General features: G+C 39.2%; 1 protein-coding gene across 11 annotated transcripts in view; it reads left to right on the top strand.

Annotated features, from left to right (window-relative positions):
* LOC127453603 (receptor-type tyrosine-protein phosphatase U-like) overlaps positions 1-19,943 on the top strand; it is a 374,740-nt gene that overhangs the window by 244,238 nt on the left and 110,559 nt on the right. For all 11 annotated transcript variants that reach the window (XM_051720082.1, XM_051720086.1, XM_051720087.1 and 8 more), the window contains exons 8-12: positions 1,781-2,098; positions 5,648-5,757; positions 12,563-12,764; positions 15,931-16,033; positions 16,218-16,491. In XM_051720082.1, coding sequence (XP_051576042.1) covers positions 1,781-2,098; positions 5,648-5,757; positions 12,563-12,764; positions 15,931-16,033; positions 16,218-16,491 — 1,007 coding nt within the window. The remainder of the gene's footprint in view (positions 1-1,780; positions 2,099-5,647; positions 5,758-12,562; positions 12,765-15,930; positions 16,034-16,217; positions 16,492-19,943) is intronic.

Consider the following 19,943-nt stretch of genomic DNA (forward strand, 5'->3'; position numbering starts at 1 on the left):
GATTTTTAGGATTTCATTTCAGGCCTCCTCCTTTAAACAATGCATATGAATGTACTCCATTTTTTGACGGTCCAAAATGCATATTTAGGGTGCATCAAAATAATTCACATGACTCAACAAATCAACAAATAAAGTTCTTCTGAACCCAAACGATTGATTATTTTTAGAAACAAAACTTGTATACTTTTTAACTACAAATGTTCGCTTCCGTACATCTCTGTGATGCACACTCATGGGATGATGTAAGCTTGTTGGTAAGGTCATGCGTCACGTAGAGGAGGAGGCAGGAAGCGTGTCATTGTTTACAAGAGAAACTTGCACAGACCACAGACCAAGCGCCGTTCACAAACTAAAACAGTCCAAAACAATTTAAAAACAATATAAAATAAAATAAAGTATCATTTCCAAATAATAATAATAATAATAAAAAAACAGTACTGCAGTAAATAACCATTCTTTATTTCGGAGCAATGCTGTTGCGTTATCTACTTGTGCATTTTCTTTAGCAGAAATATACAGGCTATATGACTGTCAGGAATTCAAGCCACACAAGTTGTAGTTAGTGAAACCAAGTGCGAGAGCGTTTACTGAGATTCACAGGATTTACAGGGTTTACACAATGAGATCAATGGTACAGGTGATAGCACAGAAGAGAAGCTTCACAAACTAAAGAAGAGGTAAAAGGCAAAACAACAGGGTAAGCACTAAACAGATATTGACGAAGATCAAGAGCAAATACAGACAGGTAAATAAACCCTGTGAGTCCTATGTGTGAGACTTGACAGTGAAGTGGTGTGAAGGTGAGTTATTTATGCAGGCAGTGATGAGCGAGTGAATTGAGTGCAGGTGCGGTGAATTAGAAATCGGGTGAAGAGGAGCGGAGCACTGAGGGAGGTGCAGAGCCCAATGGAGGCGTGACAATGACAATGTTTTCACACATACCCGAGTTCGCTGGAAAAACAGCACGGGCATAGCTGATGAATTCAGATATCGACGCTTTGTTTCTTTCGATGGTCTGAAATCCTCAGGAGTAATATGTTCACTGCACACCCTCCAATATTTGAGAGAATGTAGGGGTGTACTGATATCCAGGTTCAGCGCGATAAGCCAGAGCTTCAATCGCTCATGATCATATATAGGCAATCGATGAAAAGTTTATATTTTTCCCGGCATGCATTTTCTTTGGGGTTTCTGAAGGTTGAAGCATCCAGGATACACACGGCAAATGACCATTTTGAACAATACACTTATACAAATACAAATCTACAGCAAAGACAATTAAACTTTTGTACAGCGCTCCTTCTCTTGTAAACAATGACGTGCTTCCTGACTCCTCCTCCACGTGAAGCATGACCGTACCAATGATCTTACGTCATCTCTCTCATTAGCGCGCGTCACAGAGATGTACGGAAGCGAACATTTGTAGTTAAAAAGTATAGAAGTATTGTTTTGTTTCTAAAAATTATCAATCGTTTGGGTTCAGAAGAACTTTATTTATCGACTGGAGTCGAGTGGATTATTTTGATGCACCCTAAATATGCATTTTGGACCGTCAAAAAATGGAGTACATTCACTTGCATTGTTTAAAGGAGGAGGCCTGAAATGAAATCCTAAAAATCTTAAATTCTGTTTTGATGAAGAAAGAAACTCAGATACATCTTGAATGGCCTGAGGGCGAGTAAATTATCAGCAAATTTTCATTTTTGGGTGAACTATTCCTTTAAAACGTTTCAGTCTCGTAACCTATCTTCTTTACTTTTGTTCTCCTTCTTTCCAACAGAACCCATGCGGGCACTGCGTGGTCTTAGAGCTTCAGAGATCCAGTCCCGGCAGCTGACTTTGCAGTGGGAGACACCGGCTTTCAACCTGACCCGCTGCCATACGTACTCTGTCTCCTTGTGCTACCACTACACGACCGCAGGGGGTGGTGGTGGGCACAACACCACAGTCAGAGAGTGCCTGGCTGTAGATTACAACACCTCCCGCTTCACCCTCAGAGATCTGCCCCCTTATCACACCATCCAAATACGCCTGGCACTTGCCAACACCGAGGGGAAGAAGGAAGGGAAGGAGGTCACATTTCAGACTGAGGAGGACAGTGAGTAATGGAAGATAATAATAAAAAAATAGAATAAAAATTAAAAGTGATTATAAAATAATAAGTTTATATAGAAAAACACAGTAAGACAAATATATATATATATATATATATATATATATATATATATATAATACACACACACATGTACAAATACAAATCTGTTATATTCAGATGCAAGGGAATGTATGGCAGAAGAATGATGGATAAATATAAATAGACTAAGCTGTGTATTGCACATAATTATTGCTCAATGGGGCAGTTTTAACTGTTCATGAGATGGATAGCCTGAGGGAAAAAACTGTTCCTGTGCCTGACGGTTCTGGTGCTCAGTGCTCTGTAGCGCCATCCAGAAGGCTGCTGTTCAAAAAGGTAGTGGGCAGGGTGAGTGGGGTCCAGAGTGATTTTTCCAGCCCTTTTCCTCACTCTGGAAGTGTACAGTTCTTGAAGGGAGGGCAGGGGGCAATCAGTAATCCTCTCAGCAGTCCGAACTGTCCTTTGTGGTCTTCTGATGTCCGATTTCATAGCTGAACCAAACCAGAAAGTTACTGAAGTGCAGAGGACAGGCTCAATGACTGCTGAGTAGAACTGTATCAGCAGCGCCTGTGGCAGGTTGAACTTCCTCAGCTGGCGAAGGAAGTACAACCACTGCTGGGCCTTTTTCACAATGGAGTCAATGTGGGTCTCCCACCTCAGGTCCTGTGAGATGGTAGTGCCCAGGAACCTGAATGACTCCACTGCTGCTAGTGTGCTGTTTAGAATGGTGAGCGGGGTCAATCTCCACTCTTTTGACCGTGTTCAGCTCCAGGTTGTTTTGACTGCACCAGTGTGCAATTAGAAGGATATCGTACTTTTACCAGCAATATGTTTCCTCTTTGATTAGATTTTCTATATATATGGCTAGATGTGCAGTCCACCAATAACATTAGAGCGACAGCAGTAAAAATGCCCACTAGTGACTTCACAGTACAGAGACTAGTGACATCAAGCGATAAAGTCGATGCATATGTGATTGGGGCTTTAAATCTATTCCACATCACTGTCATAAATCCACAGACATTCCCAAATGGATTTGAAATACATTTTTAATTATTCTTTCAGGGAGCTTTCCATGAGCTAGAGAGAGGAGATTTTTATGCCCGTTTCTGCTCTTGATCCAGTCATCACAGTCTGCAAAAATTCTGGCTAAAGGACACAATCGTATTCTGTGAAAAAAAAAAAAAAAAAAAAAACACAAGCATTTCATCTAGAGAGGAAGTGTGATGAAGTGAGAGAGAAAGAGATCAGCAATTCTTCAATCAGCAATTCTTTTCTTTCACAGCCTGTCATAAGAAAAAGTGATGGAGTCAGCGATTTTGACACAATCTGAGTGAGCGTGTTATTTTAGCCATTGGCTATCTCTGCCTCACCAACTATCACCCTGCACACACACAGACACACAAACATATGCACTGTGCACATACCCGAGGGCTAACAATGATGGCTGTCTACTCTGTGACAGAGCACAAATGGGTGTAAAAACATCTGCTGATTCGTTCCTTCTGCAGTGTAGACAGCTCAGAGCCTCATCTGTCTCTCAGCACCCATTCCCTGCTCCCACTCTCTCTTCATCTCTTTCTCCCAGCATTGTTGTCTGTAAATGAACCCATGTTAATATTAATCAGCTAAAAACAGCCATGTCATCAATTGCAAGTGTTACACTGTCTTTCTGTCACAGAGGCTTTGTATTACCTGCTGAAAAGTCCAGCTTACACCAACATTTCCATGCTGGTTCAGACTAGTTTATGCTGGTTTGGTGCTGCTCTGGCTTTCTGGTGATTTTGTTTGACCAAGGTTTAGAAAAATGGTTTAGATGATCATTTGATCATCATCTTGTCATTCCAAACCTGTATAATTTTCTTTTGAAGTTCTGAGGAATTTTCACACGGCTCTTATCCATACATTGAAAGCACGTAGTGACCACAGGCTGTCAAGCTCCAAAAGGACAAAAAAAGAACCATAAAAGGGCCATAAAAGGTCCATAAACTGTATTTCAAGTCTTTACCCCACAATTCTGAAAATTCTGTTATCATTTGCTCACCCTCATGTTAATCCTAACCTGTATGACTTTTTTTTTTTCGTCTGTGGAACACAAAAGATGTTAGGCAGAATGTTCACTCAACTGTAACTCTAACTGTTTTGTGATTAATTTTATTTTTATTTTCAGCTTTTAAACCATGTAAATCACCAATTCAAACAATAAATGTTGAAGCTTCTTAATGTGGTGACCATTCATGCTAATTCAAACAGATGTGCTGCATATAGCGCTCTCTTTCCATGATCTTTAAAGTTCGTAGAAACATAATAATTATAACATTAGAGAGCTGAGACTCTTTTTCTTCCCCCATTCACATCCATATCGGAGTTGGGCACAGCAGAGACAGCCTCCACCACCCTTTCCCATTTACTCGCCTCGCACATTCCGACGTGATATTATTATCAAGCTTCCCAAGGAGAACTTTTTCCTTGTAGTAATTTCCTCAACAAGAACTCCCTCTTGTCTACAAATTGTTCCTCCATGTCAAATTAAAATTTATCAAATGGTTAGCAGCAAGTAAATTCTCCTATGATGGTTAATGTTGTTAAACTAACACATCTTACTTTACATAAAAAAAAAAATATCGTGAGGAGCTTGCTATTTAAAAGAGTTAAATACATTTATTGTTACGATTTACCAGTGTTGAAGTATTGAATTTGCTGTAGGTTATTAGACAAGGAAACTCCATTAGCAGGCTGATCAGACAATGTCAAAGCCTGTTTTTATTCTTAAGAAAAAAATTAAGATGTTAAGAAATTATTTGAGAACTTCTTAAGAATTTTTCAAGAATTGACCTTAGGAACATTCTTACGAACTTCGTAAAATGTATCCTAAGAACTTTATTTTTTTTCTTAAGAACATTTTTGTGAATCCGGCCCCTGGTCACTAAATACTTTCAATGTATAGGAGAGAGCAGCATGAACGTTCGTCTCACTTCACATTTTGTGTTCCTCGGAAGAAAAAGTCACAGGTTTGGAATTACATGATTTACATGAGTAAATGTTGATAGAATTGTAGTTTTGGGTGGACAATTTCTTTAAGAAGCCAGTTGAGAACACATTTTAGCAGGTTTCACAAAGCCTAAACACTGAATGCCACATTCTTTTAAAACTGGAGAGCAGAAAAGCCCCCATTCTACCTACTGCAACTCTACACTTCAGCTCTCTCATTTAGCTCTCTGCTTCCATATCATACATCCAAATGACTTTACAACAGCAGTAAATCACTTATATTAGTTATATTGGATGTGTCTCTGTATTACATTCATAACATAAGAGGTCTGCTTAAGCCTCAACCTTTATAATGAGAACGGCTATAATGAGAAAATGAAAGATGACCTTTGGGGGACGTTAAGGGATTAACCCTCTCACTTTGAGTAAATGGTAGTGACATTACTAGTCTGACAGTGTACTGTAAGAACATTCTGCAGCTTCATTCCTTTGACCAATGGCTTCTTTGGTGATTTCTTATAGTTCCTGGTGGTATTGCTCCTGAGTCTCTCACCTTCACCCCTTTGGAAGATATGATCTTCCTCAAGTGGGAGGAGCCGGTGGAGCCCAACGGCCTCATCACACAGTATGAGGTATGTTATGTGCTTTACTGCTCTTTTACTGCGGTCATATCCATTTCTCACACAGTCTGAATCCTTGTGCGTCAGCATTTTTACAGGGGGAAATATTGACAAACCACAATCCTTGAAAGACAAAACTTCCCACTGTGAGTTAAATTGCACTGCCAGTTTAATTTATGAATGTACAACTAACATATGATTCTCTGCATGCGTGTATACTGTACGTAGACTGGATTGACAGTTCGATGTATTAGTAAGACCTTGGAATGCAAGTTTTTTCCACCACTGGTTAATTCTGAGTTTCAGTCTGGTGGGCAGGAAATGCTGAGTTGTTTTTGTTGTTCTGTGCATTTCTCAAGCCAGTCAGTGACAGCTATAAGTATGTTTAATGCCATGATTTGGACCTGAATCTCTGAATGCTGCCAGAGGCACACGAGTCACCAAGGCCAACCCTGCCTCTAATTGGTCCCTACTGAACCAGCCATCTGTTAATAAATGCCAGAAAAATATATTTATCTAAATGTACGCAGTCTCCTATACTATTTATCACTCCTATACCATTTTAGAATCTTTATTTATTATAAATGTGTTGCATCAGAACTGTGGTGCAGTGCAAAGTGCACATTCTCAGGATATATGAGGGCAGGTGGTTCATGGGGGTGAATTGTGGGAGGTCTCATTTAAATAATGTGATTCATTAAACAAGACTTTTTAACAAAAAAATTTAAAGCTGTAGTAATGCATATATTACATTTGACGTCAAAATGTTTAATTCGTTTTGTTGTTATTTTCTAAAACCTGTTTGTAAGCAGAGCTGATCAATATCGGAACAGCAGCACTGCTCCATCCCTCTCTCTCAGTATAAAATGTATTTATAAATATAATTTGTTGCCTGTGTTTACAAAATGAGTTACTAGGGTTTATGTCCACCAGTCTACTGACACCATTTCGCACCCCATTTTTTCAAAATTAATTTATTGAAAAAAAAAAATTAAACCAAAGATATTTCTACATTTAAATTGCACTTCAAATGAAACCAATACGCAATTAAAATTAAAAAGTTGTCAAGAAATCCTATATAACCACCTCCCCAAATCCAAACATTTACCGTTTCCAACTTCCTCCACCGGTCCCATTGTCGTCACGACAAAAGGTGGAAAATTACCAATACAAATTAAGATCTAAAGACAATTATAAATGTAAACATAATAAAAATAATGATAAAAATAATAATAATTGAAATATAAACAAACCATTACCTTCAGAAAGATAAACACAGCCCACATTTAATTTTTGCTTCTTAAATGGCGGTTATATAATGGTGCCTATGCACGCCATAATTTAATTTCAGAAATAAACTTTAGTTTAATTCCATGGACTGCAAATTAAAAACTTTTCTTTATCCACCTTTTTCACAGGCAGAGAAATTACTTATTATGCTTAGCATGTTCTTCCAATTCGGATGCTACAGACTTCCGCTTCACAGCTTATTCCCATTACCAAGCAGTGAAATATCACTAACAACAGTAAAAAATGAGTGAACAGTCTGTATTTACTTAACGTAAATCCCTTTCTCACTAAAGACCGCGTGTGGATTTACGGTTTCAACGGCAATCCCTACACAATCACACACATTTACATGGTAAAGTTACTGGGCTCTAGCGCTCTCTGCACATGCCCTGTATGTGTGTGGGTGAAAGAGAGAGAGAGACAGACATACAGCACACAGAGAAAGAGAGAGAATTCACGTATATGATGCGTACTATAGATTTAATGACGTATTTTGTTGAGCAGTTTAATATGAAAACAGCCAAATCGCAGACATTTAAGGAATCTAGAATTCCCGACTGGTCGCTTTTTAAGGTTCAGAAAACGTGAAAACATCCGTGAAAAGAGGATGCGTGGTCATAATAGGTTCCACTTCAGATTTGAGGCACGTACCTTTGCATTATTTTTGCATTAAAAAGTGCCACCTTCTCATGCACTCTGCAGAGAACAACTTGGTCTCTCCCTCATTCACATACACTCACCACCAGTGCACCAGTAACGTTAGTCTAGCTTATAACAACAACTAAGCGGAAGTGTGGAGCATCAAGAGGAAGTCTCTTGCCTTAATGGCGCCACCCTTGGCGCCGTCAGGAAAAAGATGGATAGAGTGGATGATGAAAACAAGTTGATGGCATGAAGTATTTGGTATTTTGAATTACTTTTGAATTAAAAAATATCATAAGGACCGATGTTTCTCACTCATTATTTTCGCCCTAATGACATTTCATAATAATGTCTTTTCCCGACAGGATGTATTTCCTTAATAATTAAAGTTCGAATATTTATTAAATTGATATTACATTTTTTATCTAGTTGCTAAGCCATAGCTTGTGTTAAAACTGATATCTGAATCTAGAAAACAGGATATAATATGAAAATTTTTTCATTCTATTCAGAGAACATGTCACCAGTAAAAATGTACTCTTTAATCCGTAATGCTTTTAATGTTTTAATGTTTTGAATACTATCTAAAAACGTAAGTGCATGATAACTATTGGACTGCTTTTTAATATATTTGTTAACTTCCCAGCTCCATGGTTTTGTCATTTCCCAATCTTGTCGATCATTGTCTGTCAATGGCGGTCACAATCGGCATCGGGATATTTGTCAGATATCGTCGATATCCGATGACATCGTCCAGTGCAAACATACAGTACCTCCTCTCTATGTACATTAGGTTTATTATAGATTGTGCCATAATTTTGTCTGGAAGTTATTTACAAAATTCTGTCTTTTTCACAAAAGTCACGGACAGTTAATGTAATACTATTACCCTTCAAAGAAAGCTGCAAGTAAAGCAATTTTTTATGTACATTTTTGATTGATTGTGGCAGTGATAATTCATCAAATATATCCAGATACAGTACGCAGTGTAGATGAGTGCACTTTAGGCACTTTAAAGGGTCGATTTGGGTTTCTGTGTCACAGTGATGGAGCAATGCTGTACAGTCCCAGCTAAGTATGCCATATACTGATAGTCTGCTGCATCGCAACCTAGCAGTCAGAACTGGTGCGCAAGATTGTTAAATGCGCTGTGCAAATTTTGCTCAGCAATTTTGTGGCCGTTTTTGGACCGTTGACTGATGTGCGTAATTTATTTTAGTGAATCGGGTGTGAAAATAAAGCAGATAGTGCATGCAAAAAACAAACGTAATGGCTGGAAAAATTCTTTCTTAGTGTATTCCCTCCATAATCTTGTGCTACAATAACATTGTTTTATTGTACTATTATAATGAATAGATCAAGTGTCTCAGCAAATCAAAAGTTCACCCCTTTGTTCCAAAAAATAGGATAGCTAAAAATTAAATTCCTTAAACTTTTATTCAGTTCACTGACACAGATATGGCCTTCTCAATAGAAAGGTGGCAGGCCTCCCGCAGCCAGCATCTGTCTTTCTGCTCCTCTGTTCCAGAACGTTCTCACACTCTTTTTCTCTCTCTCTTTGGTCACACTTCCTGCTTCAGTGTCACCTTTCTTCACCTAAAAAGTTGTGAGAATGTTGCCACTGTCACGCTCCAAAACACCCATCTCACCTCAAGAGGAAAAGCCCCTTTTGTTTGCGGATTTGTCATTCGGCTCAGCTATGGCTGTTTTATGATTGTCGCAATTTTTAATGCCACCTCTGTCCATCAGATGCTCCCTTCCTTGTTATCTGCACCTAGTGAGTTAGTGCCTATCGATTTCACACAGGTAGGATTTTCCTAAGAATGAGCTGCGGCCACTGATTGCTTGATTTATTTGCACATGCTGCCTGCTTTGTTTTAGCACCTGATCCAGTGAAGGGATTATGCAAGTCATAATAAACACGCCCATAATTTTAGTGCTGAATGAAATTTGCATAACGCAATTCCAGATCTTGTAGGTCGGTTTGGAGTGCTTTAGTGGTGGTGGAGGATGCAGCAGACTACACAGATCTGGCACACTTTTCTGGGACTGTGCAACATCACTCCACCACTGCGATGCATGCACCTGAATCGGCTCTTTAAAATGCTGAAAGTGCACTCAACTACGCTGAGTGTCTGGATATATGTTTGTTTACTCTCTTTTAATCATCATTACTGCTTGTAATGTACACAAACTTCTCTTTGTAATAAAATTGTGTTTACCACCTGCTTTCCATTGCAATGAGTTTTGTGAATAAGGTACTTATCTACTGTATAAAAAGACTAATTAACATACAAAGGAGGCGCTGTTTCTGCTGAAACTATTTAATTTACAGTAAATAGTAATAACGCAGCACTATTGCAGCTCATTTAACTCCTGGGTAACCGGATTGCGGGTTTTTAGTAAATAAGAGGAAGGTTTTTGCGCTGAGATACCACACACAAAAGCGGCGCAACTGTTTAGTGAATTCGCCCTACGGTTATTTTTCTCCCTGGACCACAGCTACAAAAGTCTCCTCAAGGATGTTTTCAAAAGGAGATTTAAAGGCTTGACCTGCAAAGTGGAGGCAAGGACAGATTTTCATGGCTCTAGCAGTTTGATCTCCTCAGGCATACAGAGAGATGAAGAGGGACAGAATAAGAGAGAAGCAGAGCTTTATATGACACCTGGAGAATTCGCCCTTTTTTTGTCAGATTAGCGCATTGTCCTCTTTTCTCTGAGCACCATCAACCAAAGGCTTGCAGGGCACTATGTTCCCCCTCCAGCCCTCCCCCACTGTTATTGTCCATGCTTTGTATCTAAAGAAGCAGAAAAGAGGCTGGGTACAGGTGCAGTGAGTGTCTCCCAAATCCCAGCAGCACACTGCACCGTGAACACATAGGCATTATGCAGCTAAATTCATAATCTCTGAAGGCCCCTAGTTGTGATCAGAAAGATTATGCACAAAGTTTGTGAGGGACTCAATGGCCAACAAAATACTGATTACGGTATTGTCAAAATGTTCTTTCGGTCCTTACAGATGGTATAAGATATACATTTAAGCAGCCTTTCATATTAATATATGAAGGGGTTGCACATGTTTAAAAGCTCTATTTGCTATAGGCCTGTCAGAAATGGTAATGATGACATATCTAACACTTATTAAAAAGTATTGAAAGGTACCATGGTAAAACTATATTTTTTCCCCTTGTTATGTGAATATAAAAATCATTCAGTACCATGTTACTGTATACACCGATGAGCCAAAACATTATGACCACTCACAGGTGAAGCGAATAACGTTGATCATCTCCTAACAAGGCCACATGTCAAGGCCTGGGTAGGTTACATGGTAAGCAAACAATCAGTTCTCATGGTCAACATGTTGAATGCAGAAGAAATTGGCAGGAGTAAAGACCTGAGCGACTTTGACAAGGGCCGAATTGTTATGGCCAGACAATTGGGTCAGAGCATCTCTGAAAACGGCAAGGCTTGTGGGGTGCTCCTGGTCAGCAGTGGTGAGAACCTAATGACAGTGGTCAGAGGAGGGACAAACTGGCGACGGGGTGTTGGGCACCCAAGGCTCATCGATGCGTGAGGGCAACAAAGGCTATCCCGTCTGGTCCGAACCAACAGAAGGTCTACTGTGGCACAAGACACAGAAAATTGTAATGATGGTTATGCGAGAAATTTATCACAACACACAGTGGATCAGACCCTGCTGCATGTGGGGCTGTGTAGCCGCAGACTGGTCAGAGTGCCCATGATGACCCCTGTCCACCATCGAAAGCGCCTTCAATGGGCACACGAGCATCGGAACTGGACCTTGGACCAGTGGAAGAAGGTCGCCTGGTCCGATGATTCCCATTTTCTTTTACATCACGTGGACGGCAGTGTACATGTGCGTCATTTTGCTGGGGAAGTGATGGCACCAGGATGCACTGTGGGAGGACGACAAGCCGGTGGAAGGAGTGTGATGCTCTGGGCAGTGATCTGCTGGGAAACCCTGGGTCCGGCCATTCACGTGCCACCTACCTAAACATCGTTGCAGACCAGGTACACCCCTTCATGTTAATGGTATTCCCTGATGGCAGTGACCTCTTTCAGCAGCATAATGTGCCCTCCCACACTGCATTCATTGTTCAGGAATGGTTTAAAGAACATGATAAAGAGTTCAAGGTGTTGCCCTGGCCTCCAATTTCAACAAGTCTTTACAGGACTTGAAGGATCTGCTGCTAATGTCTTGGTGCCAGATATCACAGGACACCTTCAGAGGTCTTGTAGATTCCATGCCTCGCCTGGTCGGCCCTGTTTTGGCAGCATGCGGAGGACCAACAGCATATTAGGCAGGTGGTCATAATGTTTTGGCTCAGTGTATATCAAAGTACCATGGTATTACCATCTAATACCATCATTGTACTATAGTACTGCCACAGTACTTTTTTCAGGGTTCTCACAGTTCTCACTATGCAAAACTTGAAATATCCGTAAATATCAGTTATCCAGTAATCACGAAACGTTGGAAAAGCTATTGAAATTCAATGGTCAAAAGGTGTGGGAACCCTGTTTTTTGGTTTGGTTGCTGTAAACATGGTAGTGTAACATGCCCACTTGCTTTACGTTGGTGTTTGTGAGTAGGCTGTCAAGGTTTGTTTTTACAGTAGATGTTTTATTTGATGTGTGAATCATTGTTAGCCTACTCTGAATAATGTTAGTAGGAGTGTCAGCGTTGGCAAACCTTTTATTAAACATTGTTTGATTTGAGCAACACACGGAGTCATTGCATGTTTAGTTCCAAAACAATGTTCAGCTGTGAAATTAAATTGGTGAACCAATATTGCTATATTTAATGACAGTATGTTTCAGCTGTGACTCATTTAAATGGTATTAATGTGTGCAATTACAGATTAGCTACCAGAGCATTGAATCGTCAGACCCAGGGATAAACGTTCCAGGCCCGCGGCGCACTGTATCCAAGCTGAGGAACGAGACGTACCATATGTTCTCCAACCTGCATCCTGGCACCACCTATCTAATCTCTGTTCGGGCACGCACTGCCAAGGGTTTCGGCCAAACAGCTCTCACCGAGATAACCACCAATATTTCTGGTGAGGAGTGTGTATGGTTTTGGGGAAAGAGGGCAGCAGTGTGGGTGTTTGTATAGGAGTTTGTGGATATGTTTGCACATGCGAGTATTTGTGTGTATGCTTGACTTCTTGTCTTTACATCTGTTCATCAGCTGTCATGAACTATTCATGCATATACTGTGTCCAAAACCGTTGACTAATTCACTATTTACTACAAAGTGAATGTCACATTGTTTGCTTTGAGCAAAGAGTAAGTGAAAAGCAGTAGATTCAGAAAGCTCCAGACAATATTGTACACTTTGTGACATTACATATGTATCCCATCCCTAATGACGAGATGAAAACGCATGTCAAAATGATCATATTTTAACTAGATTTCAAACCACATACTGCTTTGTAAATATTGAGTTTCATGTGTTTTTATTTTGAATTTTTTCTGTTCAAACTACAAAACCTAGAGAGATTTGTGTTGGATATGATATTTTTTTTTTTACATTAATCACAGTCAGAACAGGTTTTCTGCTTTTGTGTGACTGTAGTATGGGGTTTTATTTTAAGTATAAAAAAAGTCCAGGAACTGTTTAATTTGACATTTTAGAAAAATGTAGATACTTTTTGGGGTTTTAAAGGATCAGAACACTTTCACACTTGTGCAATAATGCTAAATGAGTATCAGAGATATTAAATTGCATATATGCATGCATGCGTGTGTGTGTATGTTGCTCCTTTAGAATTGCCAGGTGAGCTCTACTGTATAAACCATTAATTAAAATGACTCTGATGACTCTGATAATTTGGAAGATGTCTCAGTCATAGATATCTCCTGAAATGCGTGGCATCAGTTTAATTGACGGGAAGAAAAAGAATCAAAACCAGGTTGCGAAACTCCAGAGTTTCCGGTTCATCATGCTTTTCTTCAGGTGCGCTATAGATCTCTGAAGCATGTATGTGCATGCTGCTTGCCCATATCGACACTTAAGAGTCATTATTCATTTCCGTGTGGATCAGAGAAAGCGATACTGAGACTGAATCACAGCAGATGCTCAGAACCCAACCGCCCCCTTCAAGACTGTTACACGTTTCCCCTTGCCTCAAAGAGAACTGACATCGCTGTCATCCACACCATTTGCAACCGGCCTGGCTTACAAAACAGCACCATATGCTGCTGTCAGCCAGACATGGCTCATGCTAAATCAGGATTCCTGTTCCCGAGACTGATGCAAAGAGATGTGTGTTCAGGCCAGTGTGTTTGCAGATGGACTTGTGAATTGGTAGCAATGGAGACCTTACTCTGTTCTCTTGGAGGCATTGTGGAGTTGTGTGTTTAAGAAGAGTTGAAGTCCACTTCAAAAATCTAGAATTCAAAACGTTACATTTTTTTTTTTTTTTTTAACCTTGACCTTGGTAAGAGAGGTCAGATTTCCTTGCTTTCATTGAAACACACAAGATGCCATTGTAACATTCTTAATTTAGGCTGGGACAACATGGATTAACACGTTTTCTCTATGCCAGCTCAAGTGTTGCTGACATTAAAGCAAAACTGGTATTTTCAGTTCATTCAAGTTATGTTGATTAGTGACATTTGAAAGGAAAAAAGCATTACATCAGCAAAAGGAAAAAATAGAAGCATTGTCACATGTAGACTTTTCAACCCCACTGTATATTAGCATTATATCAGCCACCCTGTTCTCAAGGTATTGGTATTGACCATGGAAAAACCCATGTCCATCAACCCTTAGTTCAGTGTGTATTGTTTTCTTGGGTGGAGTGTTAGAATTGTTAGAAGTGTTTTTATTTATAGATTTTACAACTCAATCAATTACAGGACCCTAGAAGTCAAAACAGGGATGTTGCACAAAGCCAGAGAGAGCAAGAGAGACAGTAAGAGAAAGTTCTTCTTCTGCCTCCAAAACACTTCAATATGTGCACCACACCTCATAGCACAGTGTTACATCTTGGAGACTTTGGTGTTGTTACAGCAAAAGATGTTGTAAGAATAGATGCACTATAGCTTTGATACTCGAAGTTTGTATGTATGGGGACAAATGCAAACAATAACCTTTGTATGTTTTATTGTGAGTGCACACTATATTTGAGCCTCTTATATTTCTCAGTGCATGATATGTTTGTATACCAGTATTGTATTGGGTTTTTGGCTGATGTGTCTAAGCATTGAAAGCCATTAGAGGCCTCACTTGTATTGACGTCAGCTCCTGCAACAGCAGTTTTACCCAACCCGCTTTTTATACCATAATTATTGATTTTTCGCAGATTGTTTGCCTTTGCTCGTCAGCTCTAATTGACTGCCAATATTAAAGAAAGCGTTATAGCTCAACATCATCTCTGGGGAAGGAGGCAGTCCAGACTCAGATCCTTCTAAATGAGTTTCCCCTCTGTTTGTCCCACATGTACACCTTTTAATTATACCCCCAGTTCAAGACAAGCAGAGGGTCAGGTTTGGAGAATAAAAGCTGTGAGTTTGTATGAAGTGTTTATTGTTGTCATGAATATGGGCGGTCTTATTTCAGACAACAACATTTGCATCCTTCGTCATGTTCCTCTAATTAAATGTTTAGCTATTAATTGTGCCTTTTAATAATTAGCATAAACTTCACTTTTCCTCATTTAGAAAGGTTATAGTAGTGCTGTCAGTCGATTAAAATATTTAATCACGATTAATCGCAAGATTTTTCATAATTAATTGAGATTAATCGCAGATTTAGAAAGTGCTGAAATTTGACTATATATATACTTATTTTCCTGTCAAAATGCATTTAAATCCTCCTTAGAAAAGTATATGTAACAATAATGTTTTATTCACATTTTTCAAACAAAGCATTCCACATTATATAGACAGAAATGTACTAAAATAGCACCAATTTAAGTAAACGTTTCCCAAAGTGTTAGTTGGAAGTTGACTAATTGAAATAACTAGTCCCCATAATTTGCATATTCATTGCAATGGGAATTAAATCTCTTAAACCCTCATCCTCCACAATATTAAGTGCTATCCACTTTGCTACAGCTATCCTGAAGCCACATTTACATGATTTTTACCACTTTGAAGTCCACATGAAAAGCGCTTGCAGATTATTTATTTTCAGTAAATTATTTTCATCTCATTCTCTTTTTCTATATTTTTCTTGCTCTCCATCACTCCATCACCTCTCTCTTTGACTCTCTGAAGCTCCTACATTTGATTATGGAGACATGCCATCACCCCTGAGTGAGAACGAAAGCACCATTACAGTCCTGCTGCGTCCAGCTCAAGGCCGCGGAGCTCCTGTCAGGTGCATTATTTAGTGTAACAATACATTATTACTATGTTATTATGATATTATTACCAAGTTACCATATTTTTAAAAATACACTCCATCAGGGTCTGTTACTGTTTATAATGAATATTAAAGCCTCTCGTCATTGAATGTTGTATCATATCATTGAATACATCACTGTGTTTGTGCATATACACAGCACGTATCAAGTGGTTGTGGAGGAGGAAGCTGGCAGGAAGGTGAAGAGAGAGCTTGGTGTTCAGGAATGCTTCCCCATTCCAACCTCTCATGGTGAGGCCCAGGCACGTGGAGCTCCAAACTACTACACAGCCGAACTGCCACCAAGCAGCCTGCCCGAGGCCACACCCTTTACTGTGGGGGACAATCACACCTACAACGGCTACTGGAACAGCCCCCTGGACCCCAGGAAGAACTACCTCATCTACTTCCAGGCCATGAGCAACTTCAGAGGCGTAAGTGTCTAAAACGTAAAACTTTTTGAATTTTTTGAATCTTTGGTTTATTCAGCAGTCACAAAGAGTAGATTAATTAAAGGAGAAGGTTTATTATTTAAGTAGGTTATATTAAGTCGATTTCTGTATAGGCACATACTGTACTTTTAAATCTTGACTACAAAACAGCTATTGAACATGAAAAAAGTTTAATGTCCGCCACCTCACATTTATGAAAAATACCCTTGTCCTAAGAACACAATTCAACCTTTTGTTTAAAATGTACTTTTATTTTATTTGACCCTTGCCTTAGTGCAAGTCAGTGTGGTTTTATTGTTTGCTTCTATATTTTGAGTTATAGCACATATATGATTATTTTGGAATTTAGTGTGGAGTATAGAAAAAACTAAAACTATTCTAATTTAATAGGGTTTTGAGTTACGTGTACGAAGCCAACATACAAAACCTCTTCTAGAGAAAACCAGTATTTGTGCAATTGTACTCTGAATTAAAACCTTATAGTTACTAAGATACAGGTAAAACCCTTGTGAAAGCTTCCCTTTTTAACAGCTAGCCCAGGTATCCCGTACATCCACATCAAATTGAATAACTTTTAAAAGCTTATTATGCAGATTTGATTGATTTTAAACTCTTGTCTTAGAATGTTATTCTTACACACATGTACAAATTGTTTCCAGTGTGCACAACAGGAGATAAAACCCCAAAACCAAAGTAGAATGTATGGTGTGATGCACCTGCATCTTGTAAATCTGCAATTAGTTGGATCTACAAAAATTTTATATAATCCCTTGTTCTTATGGGATGTCTTTATTTCTCCTCGCACTGTTCACACCCATAAAATACTGCATGCCACAGTCCTAGTGTGAAATAAATGGGTATCAGCACACACCATTCAAATGGTAAAATGGAGGAAAAACAGCCACTATGCTCCACATCCATGTCTAGATAAGAGGATAAACAACAAGGAATACCGTCTCGCTGGCATAAACCATTTCACTGGGATAATTGGGCACAGGTGCAGCTGATCAAAAATAGATCAGCTGGCAGTTTATGTTGTTAGGAAGGGCTGAGGCTAAGAAAGAGAATGAGCTCTACAGCATAAGCAAGACAGATCCTGGAAAAGAGCCGGGGAGATGGGCATCTTTTGTTGCTCAAAAATTGATCCGGACAGGTGCCAAGCAAGTTTCTTGGAAAGCACTCTATATTTTGCTCTGGTCACAAGCAAAATATAGATCTGGGTTAAAATAGTGGATTAATTGGATTAATTTAGATTTTTTAGATTTAATTTGATTAGTTTGTTCTTTTTGCCCACAGAGCACAGAATTTGAACGCCTATTCACAAAGTTCCACACATCAGGTGCCACCAGTATTTTTCTTTATTTAAGGTGTAGTTTGTTCGATTTTTAAATAATTTCTCTTTTCCCAGTTTAATATGCATAGACAACTATAAGTAAGCCTTTCATAGGTTAATTCCTCTGAAAACATTGCTTTCGTTAAACATCTTAACTAGTCAGACACAGCACCATTAGATTAATATCTGTCCCAATGGGTCTCAGTGAGGGTTCGTTGCAGTACCATATTTGACCACAGATTTCCATTGGAAAAACCGAGGGGCGCTGTGGAGTTTGGTAGTGCAGCAGACTCTCTGCCACATATGTTTGAATATCTATATCAAACACTGTGTAACAGAGCTTTCAGCTACTTTATGACTTAGAAATAGTATCAAAATACATATTAGTCCTACTTTTAAATACAAATGTCAGCATTTTTAACACATTTACGGGTAAACAATTAGATTGTTGGCAGTTTATAGTATGGATCTATGTTTTCAAATGGATGAATACAATTTCATCCATAGGGCTCAGCCCTACCTGCCCATATAGAGGAGCTGCTCCTGTTGATGATGCTAGAAATTACATACTTCACCTTTTAACACTTGGATACATTTTTTGGGTTGATTTTCCCATTTAGGAGCCCATTCCTCCTTAAATCAGTGCAAAAATTTGTGAAAAAAATCTACAGATTCCATCTGGGCCTATCCACGACCCACTGGGGAAAGGGAGCCCGATCATGCTGCCCACTGGCCCATGTCTGGGCCTGCCTTTTTCTCATTAGTTCAATCCTGTAATTGAAGGATTTCAAGGATGAAGGACATAACACATGGGACTCTACACAAGCCAACTGCCATCTTGAGAAAACTACTTCTCCAGCTCTTGCCTTCTGATTTAAAGTTTATTAGTTACCTGCCTTACACAATTATCTGCTATTAAACCTCAGAACATTTCAGGCTAGTGGAAGTGAAAATAATTTTTGAATGGTCCATTTAGATTTGACACCATTTTGCAAACCTCATCCTCAGAAAGATGTGGATGACATTTAGAAGAAGGTTATCTCTTTGGCTCAGTACCTGGAGGAATGGATGAGCCAGCTTGGCTCATTCCACTCTTCTGAACAGCAATTCAGAGACACAGAACTTGCATGGACTTTACTTAGCCTTGTTACACAGTTGGGTTTTTTGACTGCCTTTAAGGAAAATGCCTCTGTTGACCTTTCTTGAAGATACAAACTCCCTGCCTGCTGAAACCCCTAAGGACTTCTCACTATTTACAGACTAAAAATGCACCTGTCATCCAACCCATTGTGAGTGTACCTCCCCCTCGGTTTCTCTCTTTCGACTCTGGAAACTGATTGCTCGGCTTGTGCTCCTTTGGGTTCTGCTGATTTACTTGACTGACCTTTAGCTAAATATTCATTTTTATTCAGCTCTATTTTATGCTGCATAACTGCCATAAAGGCTGACAGTCTAAGCTAAAGAGAACATAGCTCAGGAGACTAAGCTAACATTTAACACTCCCTTGTTTGAAATTTGAGCATTTCTGTTGTGTAAAGACTTTTTTTTTATTATTATTCTGAATGCGTATAAACAATGCTAATATACTTTGCTTCGCCTCGTGGCCAACTTTATGGCTTTAAGTGGCTTTAAATCTTTTGGCAGCAGTACAAGGTAGAAAGTCCGCCACTGCGTTTTTGGCCAATATTCTGACAATTAGCCATTAGAGAGCTGTGAATGCTGTCAGGGCTTCGTGTAATTGCTTTGAGTGATAAATATATTTATAAAGAGATGCTTAAAAAATATTTGGTGCTCGGCTGTTTACAAAAGGCTATTTTCTCTCTGCCCTTTTGTTATTTACTTTTTGTCCTCTACTTCCTTAACAGCCCTTAGAGGCTAAACAAAATGAATGTAGCTGTCAGGCGCTCTTTCACTCATACACACAGAAAAACTTTACTTATTTTTGGGCTATAGTACTGGATCCTACGGGACTTACCAGACACTTTCAAGCACTCTTTTTCTTGCTTTTGGTGAGTAATAAGGGGCTGATGAAAACTGTTTTCTTTTCCGTGTTTCCTGTAGCGCATTACAGTTTGTTTAAAGATGGTATATATATATATAT

This window comes from Myxocyprinus asiaticus, chromosome 16 (genome assembly GCF_019703515.2).
Source record: "Myxocyprinus asiaticus isolate MX2 ecotype Aquarium Trade chromosome 16, UBuf_Myxa_2, whole genome shotgun sequence".
Lineage (NCBI taxonomy): Eukaryota > Metazoa > Chordata > Actinopteri > Cypriniformes > Catostomidae > Myxocyprinus > Myxocyprinus asiaticus.